At 37.8% G+C, this 22174-nt stretch overlaps 1 protein-coding gene across 1 annotated transcript in view; it reads right to left on the bottom strand.

The window, feature by feature from the left end:
• Gbe1 (1,4-alpha-glucan branching enzyme 1) overlaps window positions 1-22174 on the bottom strand; it is a 231774-nt gene that overhangs the window by 5698 nt on the left and 203902 nt on the right. The window contains exons 14-15 of the mRNA XM_021209248.2: window positions 21950-22080; window positions 2814-2931 (exon numbers count right to left, since the gene is read on the bottom strand). Of these exons, the coding sequence (XP_021064907.1) occupies window positions 2814-2931; window positions 21950-22080 (249 nt within the window). The remainder of the gene's footprint in view (window positions 1-2813; window positions 2932-21949; window positions 22081-22174) is intronic.

Raw genomic sequence — 22174 nt, 5'->3', positions numbered from 1 at the left:
GGTGGTGTGAATTCCGTTACCTCTGCTTTTCTGGTTTTCAGTGAGGAATCGCAGGCAGAGCCTGGGCCGTACCTGCTGATGCTGCAGGATGCAGGTGTATTTTAAGATGCCTCTGAGCTCTGTTTGTCGCTGTCTTTGAAAGCAGATTTGACACCTACTCAGCAGATCCCGTGGATTACTGAGCTTGCACATTAAGTTTCAGCAAATGCTGTGAACTGGTTTTGTGATGGGCAGAAATGTCATGGGATGAGGGAAACTTAGAGTTACTTTTCCTTTTATTATCCCGGGACTGCTGTACACAGAGCTGATCTTATTGGTATGAGCCATAGTACACCGAGGGTCACTTTCAAGCACTTAATTGGATTCCAGCACTCACATATCACGTTAGGAGGGACTTCCAACTCTAATGAGGCATCCTGTAACAGATGCTTCTGTTTATGCAATTTCCTGTCCCCTGCCCTTTGCCCTCATTGCTTAACAGATAATTGGCAAGTGTAACTTGTTTTGTGTGTGTGTACACATACACACATATATCATATGTGTGTATTTATATGTATATATTTATATAACTGGTTCATTTGGACTTCTTCCAGTGATCCCTATATCTGGAACCTGATGTTATAGACAGATGCTTTCTCAAGCATCTCTGTTCTCAGAGAAGCAGGCTCTGCTGTAAGAAAGGCAGGATCTTCCACACTGACTGAAGCGGATCACAGGTGTATTGTACACGGTCCTTAAGAACTCTGGTGAGGAAGGGAGAATCCCCATTCACCCTGCTCACTCAGAAACTGTGACCTGTCTGCATGGTCACTGCAAATAGTGCTCGGAAAGTAACACTGGCTGGCTCGGAAAGTAACCCGGTCGCCACCAACACTGGCTCATTGACTGGTCTTTAATTATGTCAGAGTATTTTTCTCTTGAAAACATTGAATGGATGATAACATATTTTCTACCTACACCAAAAACTGTGAGTGCTTATCAATGAAAACAATGTCTTCCAACTTGGGAGAAGGTATTTGTAACTAAGCACTCTCAAGGCACTTCCTGTCTTGATATGTTCATGATATTAAAATGGCATAATGTGTCAAAACATGGCCATCAGGACTTAAAGACAGGGAGGAGGACCTTTGGCGGTTGTTAAAAAGCCTGGCCATACTAATGGATTTAGGTTTCCTAAGAATCTCTTGGTATAGAGAGAACAGACAAGGAAAACAGGTGTGGCCATGGTAAATTACTCAAGTGCTTAACTGGAAAGTGGCTGCCAAGGCACTGGATTCCTGGTCTCTTCCACGGAAGGTTTTTTTTTTTTTCCCTCATTATTTCAGCATAGCAACAGAGCCTTTCCCTAGCAAAATTCTGTTCAGGTACAGGAACGTTTGATAAGTCTACCTATAAAAGAAGTTTGCTAAATCTTTCAAACTCCTCCTGTCAAACTCCAGTCGATAAAGTTCCATTTTACTGCGACAGGCTGCCACTTCTCGGGTCCTTCCTTGTGAGCTGAATCATCTCTCCAACCCCTCAGGAGTCTTTTACCTTTTTGGTTATTCCACATCTTTTAGGTAATTTCCTCACTCACTTATGGAACTATTTTTATCAATCTTATTGCTCATGTCACAATTGAATGCCTTGACAGGTTATAGCTGTAGTTCTTCAGTTCTTCAAAAGTGTAATCTGATAGTACCAGTACACACAGACTACATACAGACACGGTCCCTCTGTCTCCACCTAAACCTACATCGGGGCTTTCAACACACAAGGAGAACAGCTGTGTCCGCCTGGCCACTGTGCTTACCCCACTCCCCAGCTCTCAGCACTGCAGTCTTTTCATGCATTTTTCTGGCTGATCTGTTCTGCCTAGGATAAAGTGCTTTACTAAGTGGGTGGCTTGTGCCACTTCAAGTGGTGGGGTAGAGTGTGAATATGGAACCCAGGGGTACCATACAGGCTTTAAGGCTTAGCTTATAAACTTTTGAAATGTGAATAATTTATAAAAATCTGCTTACTTGCTATGATATAGCCACATGTTGGCTAGCTATTTCCTGAGGGTAGGAGTGTAAGAGAAAACCTCTCAGAGTGAAAGAGAACAGTGAAGGTCTAAGAGACAGAGGAAGAGAGAGTGGGGGATGGAACGGCAGGCACATGATCAGCCAGGAAAAGCAAAAGGGAGGAAAATATGATTTATATGTAACCCAAGCCTACCATTCGTCCATAAATTAAATGCAAAATCTCCCCCAGTCTAACATGCTGCTTAACTCTGCATCTTCTAACAAGGGAAACTTAGTATTTGAAGGAAGCATCTTATCATCAACACTGCAGTGCACCAAAACTCATATGATAAAAAGCTTTTCTCAGATGCATGAATAATTGAGAGAATTTATAACTACAAAGAAAACGGCTCTCAATTTACTAATTGACAGAAAAGGTATAAATCATGTATTTCATCGAGATGTTTTAAATTAAACTTCATTACATAGACAATAATGTACAAATCCAGTTAATGAAATATACTACAGAGAAAGCAATAATTAAATTGTTACATAAAGACTATACATGGTTGTAAAAAAAATGCAAACCTGTCCCCACAAGCCCAGAGAGATAACTTGAAATTCTATCAACATTTCTTCTAAATATAGCCAAATAGCCTTCAGTCTTATTATTCCTAAGACCCAGTGTCTCTCACCACAGTTTCCTGTTTTGCTTATCTTTTTGCTTCTGTCCTGTTACTAGTAAAGAGTTGTTTCTTTGAACAAAACCAAAACTACGAAACTAAAGAATTAAAGTGGAATGAAAATAATCTACAGACTTTTACTTACCAGAAGAGAATAGGGGCGTCCATTATGTTCAAAAGCTTCAGCAAAGTAATCAGTGTTGTGGTCCAGTCTCTGATGTCCTCCGTAGTCCGCCGCATCAGAATCTAGCACAATTTTGAATGTATAGCTTCCGTCAAGGAATTCACAACTGCACAAACGTGGAAGGAGACATCATAAACACACTCTAAATAATGTTAAATCATTTGTGCTGTGAACGTGTTCCTTCTCAAACACTGCGGAAGTTCTCCTGTTTGAAAGAGTTCCATGATCTAGCGCCTCCCCACAAGGTTTCATGTATACGCCATCAAATCCATTGGGACAGCATGCAGCCTGGTACTGAGTTTCCCTATTGTTAGGATCTCCTTTGCTCTGGAAAAAACCCATCCTCTGTCTGACATTTTGCTCCTCACTGAAGAGAAATGGGGCTCAGTGGTAATGTTTCTACCCAGAAAAACCAAACACTTAATCTATAGTTGTGATACTTAATCACTTTGTTAGTTACATCTGTTTTTGTTTTTCCGATTTTTATCAGAAAAGTCCCCTATACCCTCCCCACACCTGCTCCCCTACCCACCCACTCCCCCTTCTTGGCCCTAGTGTTCCCCTGTACTGGGGCATATAAAGTTTACATCTGTTTTTAAAATGCATTAAATGTACTATAAAAGACACACATTCATGCATACATTGATTCTCCTTTGGAAGAACTTTTTATTCCTTCCTCGTTTTTGAATTCATTAGGATTTTTTAGAGCCTGAATATCAGGCGGACAAACAATGACATAAAGAAAGTATGGCTGGAAGTTTGCCCAGTGTAGCTTACCCCAACTATCTGGTTCTAGACAGCACAAGTAGGTAAATCCACGGTCACTACCACAGGTGGATTTGTGTGACAGTCATGGAATCTGCGATCACTTAACATCCATTTCCCTCCTCGAATTACTGATGATTAAATAGGTTCTCCCACATACTATCCCAGTGTCCTCTCAGACTAGCATGTATTCATAGTGAGTTATCACCATGGCTACTGTTACAGAAGACGACCAGAGGCTATTTTATTAACCAAAAATATCTAGAAATGGTACTTGACATTAAAATCCACAAGTAAATACGTATCAGTGCTTAGAGAGTTGTTTTTTTTTTTTTTTTAATCTAGCCTTATGCTGAATGCAGATAGTACTAAGGAACTTTAGTTTTCTTTTCCTGGTATATAAACCTTCAGTACCGAGAATGCTTGTGCGCTTTTCATACTGTAAAGAGATCCTAATATTCATGCGTGTGAGCGATGATCAATGGCCCATCATTTCTATCCTCTGTAAACCTTGGTCTGGATCAGAGATGCAGATGGACACACCACAGGAAATGTGCTGTAAGGAGCGGCGCTGTCTGGATCAAGCCAGGTCAGTGTGATTAGTTTCCTATTGATGTTGATGATCAGGGTGCTAGTGTGCTCAAAGGAGGTGGGGTGGTGAGGATTCAAATGATGTTTTCCAGGCTACAACGGACCAGCGCACCCTAATATCAATGCAGATGAAATGACTTAAGCCTACTAGGAAGTTTTATGTTGATGAACATGACTGTAGACACAGTAAATCAGGGAAACATCAAGGAATGACCAAAATAAAGTTTAGATCTATTCTTCATTTTAGCACACCAAAAGCATGGATGGATGTCTAAAAAGTCACAGTTTTGAGACAAATGCCCCAGAATATGACTTTCATAACTACTGAAATAAATTATTCACAAATTACTGGTTAGCAACAAGAATTTCAGTAAAGACTACAAAAGGCATCAATCAATAGCACTCATCTCATGAAACTTCTGTGTCTTTCCTTAGAAGCTTTTCCACTATGGCACCCAATGGTAGCTGTGCTATAAGGGTTTCCCTGAGTGGACAGATGCATTATTTTAGGCGACACAGGATCCATATGCATTAGTCACTGTCTGAGCACAGAAATTCTATTTTCAGTTGTTGTAATGCTAATCCATTGGAAAATTCAACAGTACACCTTTGTCTATATATTTTCATAATCAGTGATACAGGAAGAACAACAGGCATTTTCCTCTTTGACACTGAAAGGGACCAGCCTATTAAAATTAGGTATCGTCCACTTTATATGTGTGTAATTTGAGCCACAGTAATTTGAGCTTGTAAAAAGACAGAGCAGTTTCAAAATACCAGCTGGCCATTTTCCTTTTTGTTGGTCTATAATTTTTAAGGAAAAAAACTCTTCTGTAACCAATTTGGGAATTACCCAACTTTGTGTCTTTTTCACCTGGGGAACATAATAGCTTCCTTAAGGAACTATAGTGCTTACATTCAGAAGTTTCTCCAAAGTGACATACTAAAGATAATGATGGGGAAGTCATTTTCTACTTCTGTTTTGCTATGGTATATTATTCAATCATCAAGGACTTTCCCTGTACAAGGTTTTGCTTAAAATTTGGCCAAAGACCTTAAGAGAAGCTTCTGGGAGCTTCTGACTTCATTTGCTTAGATATTCTCTCGTTTAAGATGTCCGTTAATCTCTCTTAAAATCTCATTTAAAATATATATAAGAAGTACACTTTGAAAAATGCAGTTCAAATAATTTTAACCTACTTTCAACTACCCTCTTAATTTGCTTTCAAAGTACATGAATATAAACCTAATTTGTTAGGACATATCCACAGGCTGCTAAAACCATGTCTATGGCTAACATTCCACACTTAGAACTGCCTTCTTCTAAGATGTTCTAAATAAACCATTTAAACCACTATTCAAGACAATCCCAATTCACTATCAAGTATGCAACTGCAAAGAGCAAGCTGTTCCATTAGAAAACCAGGGAGTCACAATACATTGTATGCATTTTTGAAATTGTCAAAATTCAATTAAAAAATAAGGGAAAACAAGTTAAAATTAAAAAGAAAAAAGAAAAACAGGGAGTAAATTATTTTTGCTATCTCATTCAGTAGCTATTTATATAAAAATCTACAAGATAGCATGAAAGATACAGCAATCAGTGAATGGTCGTAGTTTATACATAATTCACACCATGTAGTAGGGAGACCAATCATGCATGTGCATGTCTGTGACTAGAGACAAAAAGACATGCAATGAGAGAGATTGCGGAAGAAAGAGAAAAGGGAGAACTGCCAGTCCGCACAGAGAGGGGAAGGCAAGCTGGACTAATATGTTAATGCATAATTTGTTGATTAAGCCTGAGGCTGATAAACATTTTAACCCAGACACAGTTTGACTATCGAGGACTTCAACCCAGGAGTCAGGACTCAAGCATAAAGGTCGGGCAGGAAAAAAAAAAAGTCTGGGAAAAAAACTAGGAAAGGTCCTCAGTAATGGCTCTCAAAGTCAGTACACTCAAACGTGAAAGACAGATGCTTCCAACACTGGGAACAGTTTATTGTGTTAGTTTAGATCCATTCTCATCCGCTAAACCCATCACTTGTGAACCCATTGTTTTTTTTCCCTTGCTTAATTTTGGAAAATGAAATAAGAAAAGAATAATAGAATTTTAAATAGAAATTTCTCGTTCGTATAAAAAAAGGGGGGGGGATGAAATAGGTTCCTGCCAATTTGGATAGCATTTTAAAATATTATGACTTCTTATTTTAAATTCAAGAGCTTCCTAAGTATTTGATATATCTATCAACAGGTTGAAGTAGTTAAGAAGTTTTAAGCATTATTTTTATAATCTATGTCCTTAAATTTAAACCAAGGAAGAACCTATTCTGCAAGAGGCCTACACTAATAAGATTAAGGAACAGTGAAGGCATGAAGACTCTCAAATTGAATGGCTCTTCAAACACTTCAAAAGCTGCTGTGTTTGCTCAGGCACTTGATAAAGTGTCTGTTCCAAGTGTGAGCATTTTGATGTGAAAAGAGCTATCATTTTTATCATCCAGTGCCAAACTCACTTCACTCCCATTGATAAAGCTGAAGCCATTTATTTGTGAGGTACAGCCCCTGGATTTCCCAATTGAGTGACAGAAAAGGGGGGGGGGATGTCTGCCAAGGCAGACAGCCATAAAGATGGCAAAGCCAGTGACTTAGTATATACCTCTGACTGTAAGAAATCTCATCAATTTAAGACAAGAATTTTCTATCCCTCTCGTAAAGGGAAATGCTTAACTGTGCTACTCCTTGTAAGACACGTCCCAATGTAAAACATGATGACATGTGAAAAACATATGATAGGACATTAATTAATTGGAAATCAACTGTCTTCTTATCTAATTCTTTCATGAGCACACTCATTTGATGACCCATTATAACTCAAGTAAGCTGAATGATGTCAGGAATGAGACTCTATACCCAAGGGAGAAAAAGTGTCAAGACTCTAAGATCTACTCTAACTGAAGTAACCCCAAGTAACCAAATGTCTGTTTGGTAGAATACAAACAACTGTTGAGAGGCAAGGAAGGTTTTAGGTTTCAATAGCCTGAAGACAACTACTGGGTATTTGCCATAATGTTCAAATACACTCTCCCCTTTACATTTCACAGACTGAATTTTATCTGTTGATAAGTACAACCCATAAAATATAAGGTATTAGCGATGTAACATCTGAACCACATCTGTCCTTTCATTTTATAATGAGTTACATGACAAATTGTATGAAAGAAAATTTGTATAGATTGTATTAAAAATATTTGTAGAAACAACTTTTCTTGATGTGTTTGTTCTCTTTCATTAAGCAGAGACAGTAGAGATTTGTGACGTGTTAGCAGTATGTGGGTATGTGTCATTTATGTGTCTGTGTGTGTGTGTGTGTGTGTGGTGGTGATACATTTAGGCACTTCCATCTTTCTTTTTAAAGTATTAACTCTTACAACAGAGTTCTGATATTTTAGTGACTTTTGAGACCATTGATGACAATTGCCAGGTATGATCTCATTTCTTTCGGTAAGGGAAGCATTTTCTACATTCTCACTTAGGCCTCAGTGAAAAATCCTCCAATAGCTGTATAATTTCTAAAATGATTGTAGAGTAAGAATGTAAAAACTAAATTGGAAATTTACTTCTGACTATGCTCAATATTTTAAAATACAGTAAGCCCAAACTGCAAATTTTCTTTGGGGGAATACTTTCTTAGTTGTATTAGCTTAAACTAATTATGGAGTCCTAGGAAGAGAAAAAGCTTTACATGTGAGCCACGTATGCAGTTATGATTAAGAACAAAGTCTTTATCAGAAGTTTAAATGACACTGACAACCGGAGTTAATATGCCCAACTGAAGTGTATTCCTATTCTAAGCTGGGGTGTACTTGTTTCATCAACAAAAGCTTTCTGGTTTTAGACTACAAAATAAACTCCAATCCCTGTAAGATCGATGTCTTATGCATTTCTAGATACCTTGCAGTGTGAATATCAATAAAGCAAGCTCAGAGGACGTCTTGCTCAAATGTCATTATCTTCCATTTTAATTAACGGATGTGTATGCTTTGTGAAATAAATTTTCAGGCAAAATTTAGTTTATTCTTGAGTATGCTTAAGGACACACATTGGTAAATAGCAGATTGAAAGACAATGCAAAATATAGAGGGCTACACAAATCTGTATACAAATAGGAAAAAAAATCTACTCTATAGACCATGTCTCATTAATCTATTTACCAATGTTTCATTGTCATGGGAGATTATGTAACTTCAACTAAATAAGGTCATTGCTTTTCAACAGCTCCAAGAAAGGAGAAATGCAACAACCACAACCACAAGTGCCCACACTTCAAGCCTACATTCCCTCTAGAAATATGCTCTGTCCATTCCATCATTAACTGCAGCAATCTAATGAAGCAAAACCAATTATTTTGAAATTAAAAAGAAACATAATAGGTTATTTTTGCCTTCAAATCAGAAACTTTATTAGCAAGGCCAGTTTGTACTATGCACAGAAATCCCTAACATACCAAAACATATAGTGCCTTTGAGCTGAGAACTAATTTTGATTTGACCCCACGTTAAAAGTGGCTCAGTGGGAAAGGTTTCTAGGCCAGCCTGAGATCTGAGATCGTATCCACTAGTCAACCTGGGTGTGGAAGCACTGTACTTCCAGTGCTTGTGGGACATCTCAGCAACCCACCCAGAGACTCGCTGGATGGACACCTAGCCAAAAAGGCAAGCTCTAGGTTTAATGAGAAACTCTTACAAAATGATGAGACATGGAAGTGGCTGATGAAATTCCTGCAGGAACAGCTGGCCTCTACATAACACTTGCTCCAGTCAGTTAATCAGCAAATGTGAGTAGGTCTGCTTATGAACTGCCCCCCTCCCTGCAGCAAACTTACTCTAAATTTATGTTCAAAAAGCTTGCAACAAAATTGAATACATATATACCAAAATAGAAAACATGGTTCAGTGCCTGAAAGGGTCTGAAAATAACGGATAATTACAAGCACTAAGATGCATCACCACAGCCATAGAGTCAGCCAAGGATAGGAGGCAGCCCACTCTGTGGGCTTTCTATCCAACAACCTACGCTGAAATCAGCTCTTTCCACCACTTTCTGTATCTCTGAGGTTTACTTAACTTTCATCAGCTTTGGCTTCTCCTTTGTGAATTATGGAGGGAATGAGACTTTTTTTTTAACTGAAGTAATCTAGCCAAGTGCTTAGCCCAGCCTCTAGCACAGGGAAGCTGCTAAGGTTTCTCTCTGTGGTGGCTATGGCTATTATAGATTTGGGCATGGCATACTGTTCTCTTGGAAGAGGGAAACTGTAAAAATAGCCTACTTCTACTTTACCTTACATTTATCATCAATTTAGTCAATTTAGTGGTACAATTCTCTTCGAATTCTTCCACTGTAACTAGAATGAATCTAAGGTTTCACTTGTCATAAAAAAAATTCATGCAGTAAAGTTTTATCTATCAGCACACACAGCTTTTGGAAAATTGGATATTTAAAACTTTTAATTTTTCAAAATGGAAAATGGTCTTTCTGAAAATAGTGACTCATTTTTGAAAACCCTATTCCAGCCACTCGTATCACAAACTAAATATGGCCCTATACTTTCTTGCTTTGATTTGTTATAAGGATTTTTATTGAAATTGCACTGATTTTTTAAAAGATACTATGAACTTTAAAATGACTACGGTTTTATAATCATTCTCATCATTTGATTCAATCTCTGTAAGATGTTTCTGTATTTCTTTCCTGGATGTTGAGGACTAAGGTTGTTATTTATGAACCCATCTTTCCTCATCTTCTTGCCATTCCTCCCTGGATTCACACTCTCAACCAATGCTTGTTAAACTTCCCATTGCTTTGGTCATAAAACACCAACTTGGCTTTTCTTCCCTCGCATTACTGAATTTAAATTTTATATTTGTATAAAGAAGCAATCTACCCAAGTACTTGGCAAATTTCATATTTTTACTTTAAAAAATTTTTATTAGCTATTTTCTTCATTTATGATTAAAATGCTATCCCCAAAATTTTTATTTTATTATCTGTAAGGCTTAAATGTTTAAAAGTATTCTGTAATCTTTTTTAGATTTGTAATGGATATCCTTTTGATATAACTCAGTACAGTTAAACAAGTACATAATAATATGAAAATTAATTCTCAACATAATAACTGACTTCTATGAGTCTTGGAAATAAGACATTTTACATGATTCTTAGTTGATGGGAATAAATGGTAACACATTTATTAAAGATATGACAGATTTAAAGACCTTCATCAGCTTGCTTGGTTAGCTTTCTTAGTAAGTAATTCAACTTAATCACAGAATATCAAAAAGACTAGACAAAAGTCACCTTTTTAAAGGTGAGGTTAGAATATACACATTGATAATATAGTTCTATCATTTTGTTCTAAAGTATATAAACATCAAAACACTTAAAACTGTTAAAATTCATTACTGTGTCTATGGTATATAATTTTTTTTTATCATGTGAAGTAACAGAGAAATACATTAGTCTTTAGACTTAGGTGGGGTTTCATTGCTGTGAAGAGACACCATGACCAAGGCAAGTCTTATGGAAAAAAAAAAAAACATTTAATTGGGGCTGGCTTACAGTTTGAGAGGTTCAGTCCATTATTATCATGGCAGGAAGAATGGCAGAGTGTAGGCAGACATGTTATGGAGATGATGAGAGTTCTACATCTTGATGCAAAGAGAGTCAAAAGGAGATTCTCATTCCACACTGGGTGGAGCCTGAGCATAGGACCCTCAAAGCCCACCCCCTGCCCCAGTGATGCACTTCCACTAACAAGGCTCCACCCTCTCCAATAAGACCACATCTCCTACTAGTGCCACTTCCAATGAGTCACCCTATTCAAACCACCACATCTTCCACTTGTAACGGTCCAGAATGTTACTATTTAGCTGCTAACCAGTGCACTAGGTAGCTGACTGAACCGTGGCTGAGGTAGTTTCACATAAACTATAGTGAAGAAATGTGTAGGTGTGAATATGTGTGCTGGAGCAGGAATACACATTATTTTTTAAAATAGCATGGTTTTCTTAAAAATTTCAAGAATATATTTCTAATATACAATTACAACTGACTTATGTACAATTTTTTTCATAAAGCAATTTTATAAAATCAGTTTGCTAATTCTAATAGGTCTATTTTTCCATATACAATATTATAGCATTTGTACTCATTGCAGAAATGTTTGGATGTAATATACTGCACAATACATGTAGGTATCAAGATACCCACTTTAGATGACATTTACTTGTCTTTCCTAACAGCTAATTCTTTTATTATACTACATATGGCTAAGGGACAGTAGATATCCTTACATTGTTCTGTTCTTATAGGAAAATCATAAATTACTCTCTCCTTATGCTTTATTTTAAGTGAGTTTTTCTATGTTTTTGTTTTATGGTTACCATGACATTTGGAGAATGCATAATCATATAATTCAACAGTAACCACAGCAGCCAAAATTACCTACACAGTACATTATGACATACTCAAGAAATAAAGTGACCTCATCAGAGAGATAGCCTATGTCCATTAATTGGAATGAACACTGTTAAATGTCCACACTTCCCAAAGAGATTAATAGCCACCAGGCAATCCCTATCTCAACTGACATTATTCATAGAAATATAAAATAAATCTTAACATGCACATGAAACCATAGGATATCTGGAGTAGATGACATCGACCTGAGAAAGAAGAACACAGATGAAACCATCAGACTCTCTGGTTTCAAAGTTCATTATAAGAGTGTAGTGATATTATTATAGCATGTTAATGGCATTAAAAAAGATATAGAATCCAAAGAGCCAGACCAGAGAGCCTGGGAACAAATTCACATAATCTACCAATCATTGACAGTGGTGCCAAGAGTACCCAGTAAAGAGAAATTTACCTACCTAGTAATCTGTGGTGGGAGAACTGGATGTCCTTTTAGAAGAGAATGAAACCAAATGTGCTCAACATCACAATTTGGGAAATAGTAACCAAAAGTAGTGCATTACCACACCTGTGTTAGAATTGCTACCACCAAGAGTCCAATAATAATCTTTGGCAAGGATTTGAAGCAAAGTGGTATGGCTACAGGTTCTTACATCTATGGTTAAAAACATAAATATGACCCATAACCACAAATTCCCAGCCCCACTTTTAGGTATATAGTGAAAGTACATTAATCCAACAGTTTGAAGAATATGTAGATGCCAGCAACCCATGCCAAACTGTCCACAACAGCTAAGAAAATGAAACAACTTCAGTTTCCAAAATGGAATGGATAAAAGATATGGTGTTTATCTGTAATGGAATATTTGACATCAAGAAACTATTTGCAATAACATTTACCCAGAAGATATCATACTAGGGGAAATGAACCAGCCACAGCAAAGCAAATACTAAATGATATCACTTATACTGAGAATCTAAAAAGCTGGGTTTTTAAGAAAGACAAACAGTGATCACTGGGGGTTGCAGGGTGGGTGTGAGACAGGAAAAATGGAAGGCTTTTGGTCAATAAACTCCAGAGGCCCAATGCACAGCATGACGACTTCAGTTATTAACGGACAGAGTTGAGGGTAAGACCAACTGTGGGCCTTCACTAGAGGTGCTCTCTCCACACATGTACATGGATATGCAGCAGGTAACCGTCCAAGGTCAAGTCTATGTAAGCTGAATGAAACAACTATTTATAATATCTCTGTGTATTAAAATACGCATTTTTCATACTTCAAGTATATACAACATCAATTTATCAGTTATGGGCCAATAAAGCGGAAAACATTTCCCATTCATATTGAACTGTCATTCTAAATGTTGCAAACTAGGACTCCTTAGGACAGCCAGCTTCCTACCTCATCCTCCCCACCAAAACAGGACTTAGTAGAGGAACCATTAACTTTTGCAAAGAGGAAAAGAGAGCACACGTAATATTATCCTTCTAATTAGTGAGCTATGCTTTATGTACAGTAACTGCATTTCTGTAGGGCAAAAAAAAAAAATGTTATCCAAATATAAAACTGTGCTGAAATAGAGAAACTCGATTAAATTTCATGTATTCACTTACCAGGACTTTGACCTTTAGAAAGTTATGAGTCTTTCTGATCCTCATATGTAGATTAAGGATAGGAATATCAGGTCTGACCAGCCTTACTGACATAATGTGAGGCTGGGGAGGGGGGGCAATGTAAATGGAACTCTATGAAATGTTATGGAAATTTAACTTCTGACACTAATTTACAATAAGCACAGAGACTTCTTCACCAAGGTAGTTCTGTTTAATTTGAATAAGCTGCAAAGGTCATGTTTGAGTTCGATGTCTAAAAATCAGTCTGTGCTTCCCAGTATGCTTTAACATTCATCCATCGCCAGCCACTCATATAGATGTTGGTTACTGGAGCAGAGGCCAAAGCATGCTGGTCAATAGGGAATCCCATCATAGTGTGAACTGTTGAATCTACGAGGATCTATGATTTCTTCAGGGCAAGGATGGCAAAAAAGAGAATTAATGAGAAGAACCGACTTGGGTAGAAGGGGCTATTTCATAAAGAAGTTGGGGAAGGGAAAGGAAGAACACAATATGTTGCCACAGTGTAGAGGAAGGCATGTGATGGGAAGCAAAGCTGGGAAAACAGCATAGGGATAAACAAGGGGTTTAGCAGAGAGCAAATAAGATTCAGTTATAGGGTTGTAAAGGGACGGAGAGAAATCGTTATGTGTTACTAAACCAGGGAACCGGACATGAAAATAAAAAAGAATTTGGAAAAAGAAGCGCTCAGACCATAGTGAGGAAGACTGCCTGGTGATTCCAAATATTCTAATAAATATATCACAATATAATAAGCCTAATACTACTCTCAGGGCTTCCAAGCATGTCAGCTTCCAACCATCATACTAGGACAATGAGTGAGTAGGTGCTTTGGTAGTGAACACACCGACAAGACAACCATCTACTTTCTTAATCCAAACACGGTTGAGGTGGACCATAGCCCCCAGCTGGTCATATCTGAGACAATACTCTAGCACAGAGATCAGAATTATGAATAACAAAGCTAACAAATCACATGTCTGGAGGCTGCAGGAGTAACAATGTTCCATGGGGAGATAAAAAGTCAGAGTGTATTTTCTGCGGGGCGTGTAGGCAGTCCCTAAGAGTAGTTTGTTGCCTCTGTAAGACTTCCTCTTAGGAGCTGGTGTCAAGCACCTTCCTAAATTACTGATAGTATAACTTGAAGTAAATATGTATTGTTTTTAAAGGTTATAATATTTCTAAACCCACTTTCCTACAGAAAAGCTTGAAAGTGAGGATAGAAATCTAGATGGAGCTGTTCTGTATGAATTTCCATGGTCAGGCGATAATCGATGCATTAGAGATCCATTGCAGAAACGCTCTTGAGCATTTCACATCCCTGCAATGAATACTGAGGACAAAGCAACCCCTCCATCCCTTATCACCACACCAAACCACACTTTTAAAAAAGTTGCGTTTACCCATTAAGTCATGCTTATTCATTGCTGCCTATAGTCATATGAATATATATTAAGCCAACCTAAAAAATGTTGTATTAGCTCATGTCAGGACTACTAAAAAGTGTTTAGCAAAGAAAAATAATCAACTAGACCCCTAAGAAAAATTTAAAAGTACTATTATTATCTAAAGACTGATTAAGGGACTGTTGTCAACTCATGTGTGCAAATAGATATGTGCCTGTATTCTTTAAAACTAAAGATGAGAAAGAACTGCAATAAGTATAAAATTGCCATTTGCTTACGTCCCCCTGCTCACATAAGCAGCAAGATGAGGTAATATACAGTCACACAACAAAAGAGGAAAGATGTGTGCATACGTTCCCAGTGACTGTCACACATTTCAGCAGGAATCCTGGTCCGGACAGTTTGCATTTTACCCAAACATTTATAACCTGTGAAATAAAAATCTCAACTCGACTTCTTTAGAAATTATCCTTTACGTGTACTGTACCCTCTTAACACAACATAGCATGTGGCTAATCCTAAATTAATTCCTTTGCTTTTTAACTTGTTTCACGAAGTCCTGGTTCTATATAACAGTGTTACATAACCGCACTTCAAAGGCTTCTCTAAATCAAGTAACTCAGCCCCAGCTCTGCCTTCGGCAATCGTACTCCAGTGAGTCATCCAAATGACCTTATTGGCTCATTAGGAAACGTGTACACTGCTTACAAATGTCACACTCTGGATTTACATTTTAAAAGGCACATCTTGGAGCAGTTCAATAAACATATTTTTCAGATCTCAGGTAAAACCCATGTATTTTCTCATCTGTTCTTTTAGCTGTAGATATTTTGGCCTGTGCTCACATACCCCTCAGGAGCCCCAGTTGTGATGGCTCCTTTTAGCATCTGACCTTGAAAAGTTGAAATGCCATTTGGATAGGGGGATACTATGTCAGGATCAGGACTATCTCCACCCCAGCAGCACAATGACAGATGACATCAAAACCTGTGACTGTCCTGTTGTTTATGCTTTCCGTGTGATACTCATTTGTACAGAGCAGGTGATAAGCCTTAAAACGATTTTTGAAGTTCAACATTGGCATGCACTATTATACCGTAAACTTGGATGTAGTAGAGGGGTTGAAATACACAACCATGGTACAATTATTCCACTCCAGAGTACAGAACAACAATAGAAGATGACCTGTATACCTATATTTTACTTTAAAAAAATGTTCTGTTCTTTTTTGCAAACATTGGTAACAAAGAGAACAAGGAAGAATTCCTTGGAAAGACTATGTAGGAGTTGACTGTGAGGTAGGAAAGGAGAGGACTGGGAGAGCATGTAGGATGCCATGATCCATTGGTTCAATTTCTAATGCAACTTGTTTTCTCCAGAATTATAGGAAACAAAGTTTTAATGTTATAGAAGTCAACAATCATCACCAACCTCACCACTGCTATCATATCCAAACACACGTGGAAAACATCAAAATAAAGGAAAATGCACCATGAGACATCCAAACAAGCATGGGCTCTGTGGTAAATACGTTGCTTGATTTTACCAGCCACATGATGGAGGAAGTCTCAGATACTCACAGGCTTGTTAACTGCTTTGTAACATGAGGTCAATGCAATTCTTTTCATATGGTGCACAGGGATATATGGCCAAATACTTAAAAAAAATCAGTAGGCTTTTTAGAAGATGTACTACAATATCCAACTTTCTCTCATATTATTTAAAAAGTGGCACCACCATTTCTGTTATGGATTAGAAAGAACAGGTTTTCCTTCGGGGCTCACAAGTTTTAATTCTGATTCAATACTCACTTGATAATATCTAGGGGAAGAAATGAGACAGCAATGCATAAAATACAAAGGGTATTGATTTTTCCTCTTTGCAGATGAACAATGTGAAATCATAAGAAAATATAACAACACTGGAATAAAGATAACCTACCTTTCTAAGCACAAAATGGGAAACCTGCCTATTGACCAAGTGCCCTGAGGTCTCAGCTATGCATCACAACACTGCTATCCACTCTATTGAGGAACCCTGATCATTGGTCCACTGGACACTAAGAATGAAAATGACAACCGATATGCATGCATAGGCGAAGGCTTTTCCTGATGTTTTTGTTATTCTCCTAGAGAGAAGAAATAGTGTTTATCTTTTTGACAGTAACTATAAAGACCATATACAAAACCTTATTGATACAGATAAGTCTTGCCTCTCCATTTTCCAAATTATGTATTATTGTGAAAGATAGTTAAAAGCATACTTAAAGTTTTCTGTTCTCTTTCCTGGCATTATCTCTCAAATTGCTCCATTTAGAAGTTGCTGGGAAGAAACCACAACAAATTCTGCAAAGATAGAGTCAGGTTGATGCCCTGCTACGTAATATGCAAGATAGACAGGTTTAAACATTGACAGTGCTGGAGAATTCAAACATGTTACCTATAACATATTGGTACTTTGTGATGACAGGAGAAATTCAAATGACTTTACCAGAAACAGTAAATTTCACTGGGATCAAATCTATTTTCCTAGGAATTCAGAATCTGAAGTTGCTTTACTTGATGAGTGCACCCAGTCTTGACACTGAAGAATCTTTACAGCGACAATCTGCATTCAATTTACATGTAGAAAAACCAATTATCATAGACCATTTTGGTAATGTCGGAAATGTAATGACAGAATCTTAATTTATTCATACTTTCTATATCTAAAAGTATGCTGTAATAGTTTAAAGGTGAACGAGTAAGTAAAAGTGGGGAAAGGCCAAAATCAAATGAGACTTGCAAAGCGTTATGGATTATAAAGAGAACATTAAGCTTGGGACAATAAGAAATTGCAAGAAGAAATCTCTCTGTGCCTAAAGTATTTGGCAAAATCTTAACAGATTAGCAATGGAGAACTTTGGAGGAAGTTTAATCCGGGAATGTGGCTGCTCTGATAAGGGGTCATAACCTAAAGACCTTCTAGGTCTGTGTGATCCAGCAGGAATACAGACATGCCTTTAATTCCAGGAGACAGAGGCAAGCAGATCTCTGAGTTCAAGGCCAGCCTGGTATAGAACAAGTTTCAGGAAAAGAGAAGCTTAGATCCAGGAGTGGTGGTGCATGACTTTAATCCCAGCGCTAAGACAACAGAGCAATGCAGATCTCTGCGATCTGGTGACAGTCGAGAGTCAGTGCAGTGTGTGCAGTACAGTGAGGTTGAGCTTGTTCTTGAGTTCAGCAGAGGCAAGTGAAGCCATGTTAGAAGGAGCCAGAAGATTAGAACATATTAGCAGAGTTAGTTTGGGGCCAAGCAGAGCGACACAGTCAGAAGCCAGGAGAAGCCAGTTTGAGCTTTTAGGAGTCAGCTTGAAGAAGAGTTTGGGCAAGAATAGCTGAGTTGAACCAGCCAGCTAGAGTTCAGAAAGAACTAGAAGGACCATCTTAGTCAGAAGCAAGCCTCTGAGACGACAAGTACCTCAGGTAAATAAAAGTTACAATTGCAAATAACCACCCCCTGAAGAATTCCTTTGCCATCTTTTTCAAACAATTAGAAGGCAAATATTAATGCCCACTGTATGTGTTCATGCTCAATGATACATCTAAAAATTTAAGTTAAAGTTTTTTGTTTTTTTTTTTACTGAATAAAGATTATGAGATAAGAGCATCTCATGACAATCTCTTTCATTGAATGAGAGAGTTTAATGGGAGCAGAATGTATGATGTGGTTGCTGTTGGTAGAGATGAGGACACTGTAACTCTACTCATCAAACATCATCAGCATGGTAACACAGCAGATGTGGCACCTGACCTCCCACTTGCCTATCCACATCTGGAAAACTGTGCAGCTCCATCTGACAGCTTCAGATAATCTGAAGTCAGGGTGATGCCTTACTTTGGGTGGAAATAGAATTTACTCTGTAAAAGATAAAGGAAGGAAGGAAAGGAGAGAAAAATAGAAAACAAAAGATGGAAGGAACCCCTGGCATTTGGTCTGAAAGAGGGAAGGCTGGGGAGAGGCGGTATAAGGAAGCCCCTGTTTTTAATAATTAAGACTTCCATGTTCATCTTTTAGAGCACATCCTTAGAATAAGAAACTGTTTTATTAGCAGCCACTTATCAGCAAGGGTGGGAATGGACTAGATTGGCAGAATGCTACTTCTTAAAACCAAGATGACAGTATGATTTTAGTTTTTGAGTTAGAATGAGCTATTGTTTTTATGTGGGTAATCATGAGGCATTATACAAGCTTATTTTGGAAGTACGCCCCTGCTTCTTTATCTAGAAAACAAATCACCATTATAGCAAAATTCCTCTAAACCAATAGGCCTTAAAATTTTTTGTTGTGTATTAAAAGAGACATTAAAATGCAAATGTCTTTAGGATAAGCAATAACATACATAAATTAGTTTTTGATTTTTGGTTGAAAGACATGAATTAGGCAGACAATAGAAATAAACAAGGATTCGCAGGGCACAAATCTATGTGATACAGGAAACAGACCAGGAGTATTATAAGAGATTGGGGGAAACAAGAATCATAGGGTTAGCTGGGAAAATCATAGGATGGCATGGAATATGGAGAATATGGAGAATATGAAGAAAAGGAAGATGGAGAGGGATAATTTACACTAAAGGCTTTTTGAATAACCACATAGAAATTTATTACTGTAAAGGGTTCTTAAAATATATACATATAAATTTAAGTTATGAAAGAAATTTAAGTTGAGTCACCATATAGTAAGAGAGACAATACCCCATCTACACATCTCAAGCAAATTATCCAGTGGTAGTGATGAGTTACATCATGTTGAGACATTAGTCAAAGAGGTCCCATAGGTCCCACTAAAAGTCACCAAGGTGATTCGTTTTCCTCTATAACCTGATGGTAAGGCCCTATTGCTGAAAACACATTTTACCTATGCTACCAAATATGGAGAAATGGAGCTGGTGTCCACATAGAAGAGTTACCCCTACTGGCTATGGTTCATGTTGCTGGAAAAGACTTTCTGTGCTACTGTAGGAGAGAAGCAACCATCAGCATCACCTAGCTACAGCCCCTGTGACCACCAAAGCATGCTGCCCACAAAATATGCTGGTGCAACTGTGGCAGAAATGTTAGGAAGTAAACAAGCACTTCCTGATTGAATTCAAAGCTCACCCCATGAGATCAAACCCTTATCTGACACTTCTAAAGTAGCCAGTAACCTGAGACTAGATAGCCAATAGGACTAAAGGAATACTTGCTACTCTTATTCTACTGAAGGAACATAGCGATAAAATGACTTGTGCTGAGATATTGCTATGCCAGTCCACTAGAGTATTGTTCAAGCATCATTGGAAAAGCTCATTGCAGTAGATGGAAATTAACAAAGAGACACACAATGAATACTGTGTCTAGATTGAGAGACTTTGGAGCACTATGCCCTAAATGCTCATGGAGCCCTAAGTGAGAAGTCTTTATCAAACCCCGCCTCTCAAGGCACAAAAGATTCTAAGTTCCCAAAATGAAAGATAACTCCAAGGAAATAGTATTTTTCTAATCAAGCAGGACTGAAAACTCATAAAGGCTGTAACAGAACACAAAAGTCCTGCACAAGTTCACAAAAGACCACCACCACCACTCTGCATTGAGGAGGTAAACTAGACACCAAGTCCCACCCTTAGCCAAGGAGGTATTTGAAGTTGTTATCTGCTAGGAAAGGGCAAACCAGTTCCCTCCAGTGCATTGTCACCTGCTATATAAACCATATTCCAGGGCAGGCCTCATGCTCATGAAAGTTAGCCAACAAATCAAGTGGACTTGGGGTTGTTCTGTGGGGTTCTGTCTGTCTGTGGGCTTTTGTCTGTTTGTTTGTTTGTTTTTAGTATTTTGGTCTTATTAGTTTTCTTGTTTATAGGTTATCTATTTGGCCATTTCGTTTTGTTTTGTGTCTTTTGTTTTTTCCTTTTTTTTTAAGAGACAGAGAAGATAAGAGAGAGAACATCAAGTTAGGTAGTAGAAAGATCTGGGATGAATTGAAGGAGGGGGGAGAATATGATAAATATTTATTATGTAAAACCTTTTAAAATAAAACCTAAAAGGACTGAGACTTTATAACTCCTCTTACAAATAGCTGCTGTGTCCATTACTTCAGAGAGAGAGCTTCATGTGCCAGTTGCTATTCTGTCTCTAGCACCTTAGTTCACACCTGAGTTACGCTTTAGGTATTCTGCAATATCCCATGATGAACACCTGAACTTGAAATCTCTCTTTCCATGCAGACTCAGACATTAAAACTTGTCATGGTACAAACATTCTTATCAAATAAATTCCTAGTTCAAAAACCTTCAACCATCTATCATTAAATCTTAAGAAAAATGGCTTAAACTAATTAATACAGCTTTAAAAATCTGCTCTTACACGATCTCAGTTGGTGCTGTTAGCCTTATCTCTTAGAACCTTAATTATAGTCATCATTCTTTAATTACTCTTTAGTACTACCCGTTATCTAAGGATGGTCTATGGTCCAGCCACGGGGCTGGCCTTCCTTATGTTACTATCTCCATACTAATGTCCCGAGTTTAGGCCTCTCATCCTTCCCTTCTCTGCTTTACCCTGTCCTTGACTTGTTTTCCCATGGGATACTTTGCTTCTCAACCATTTATTGCTTTCTGTCGCATATAACACTTTTGTTTTATACATCTCTGCTTCAGTAAGAATTGGGTGAAATAACAAAAATATCAGAAAGGATTGAAACAGACCCCATGGTGTCTGTGACTATAAATAAGGAGACAGCATTGGAAATATTCTGCTTGCTCCTTGTCTTGCGCATCCCTCCCTTCTTGGCTTCCCTGACAATTCTGATCTAAAAAGTGAATCATGGCCTAAATGTTAGAAGAGATATTGAAAGAAGACAGAGTATTGAATTGTATAGTCTTCCTCGCTAGACAGGGAAGTGGGGTAAGAGACAATCATTCGATGCAACGATGAAAAATTTTATATAGAAAAACTAAGTGAGAATTAATTGCTTATTAGAACAAAATAATACTTTCAAATTTTTTTCAGAAGCATAATTTTCAGAGTCTTTAGATCATGAACCATTCAGTCCAAATGAGCTAGGCAAACAGTTATCTCAAGTCCCTCACTTTTCAGATGAGGAGACTGAGTTCAATATCCTTGTTAGTCTTTTTTTCCATATGCTTATACTATGAAATATTATATTTCAATAGGCACATTCACTGGCAGAGAAAAGGATATTTCCCTGGCATCGCTGTCCCGACTCGGTAGTCCGTATAGCTCTTGCTTGGGTGGAAGTTGAAAACAAAGAGAAGTCCTGCTCTCTCGAAGGTGATTGTCTTATTGCCTTCATGTTTTTCACTCACGTAGGCCTGCAAGGATAGCACATCACTTTTACATTATCCGCGATGCTGCTATAAGCAAACGACTTCCTACAGGTTTCTCTCCTCTATCGTTAACACACGT

Source organism: Mus pahari, chromosome 12 (assembly GCF_900095145.1).
Source record: "Mus pahari chromosome 12, PAHARI_EIJ_v1.1, whole genome shotgun sequence".
Taxonomy (NCBI): Eukaryota; Metazoa; Chordata; class Mammalia; order Rodentia; family Muridae; genus Mus; species Mus pahari.
This window is presented reverse-complemented; position numbering and strand designations above follow the sequence as displayed.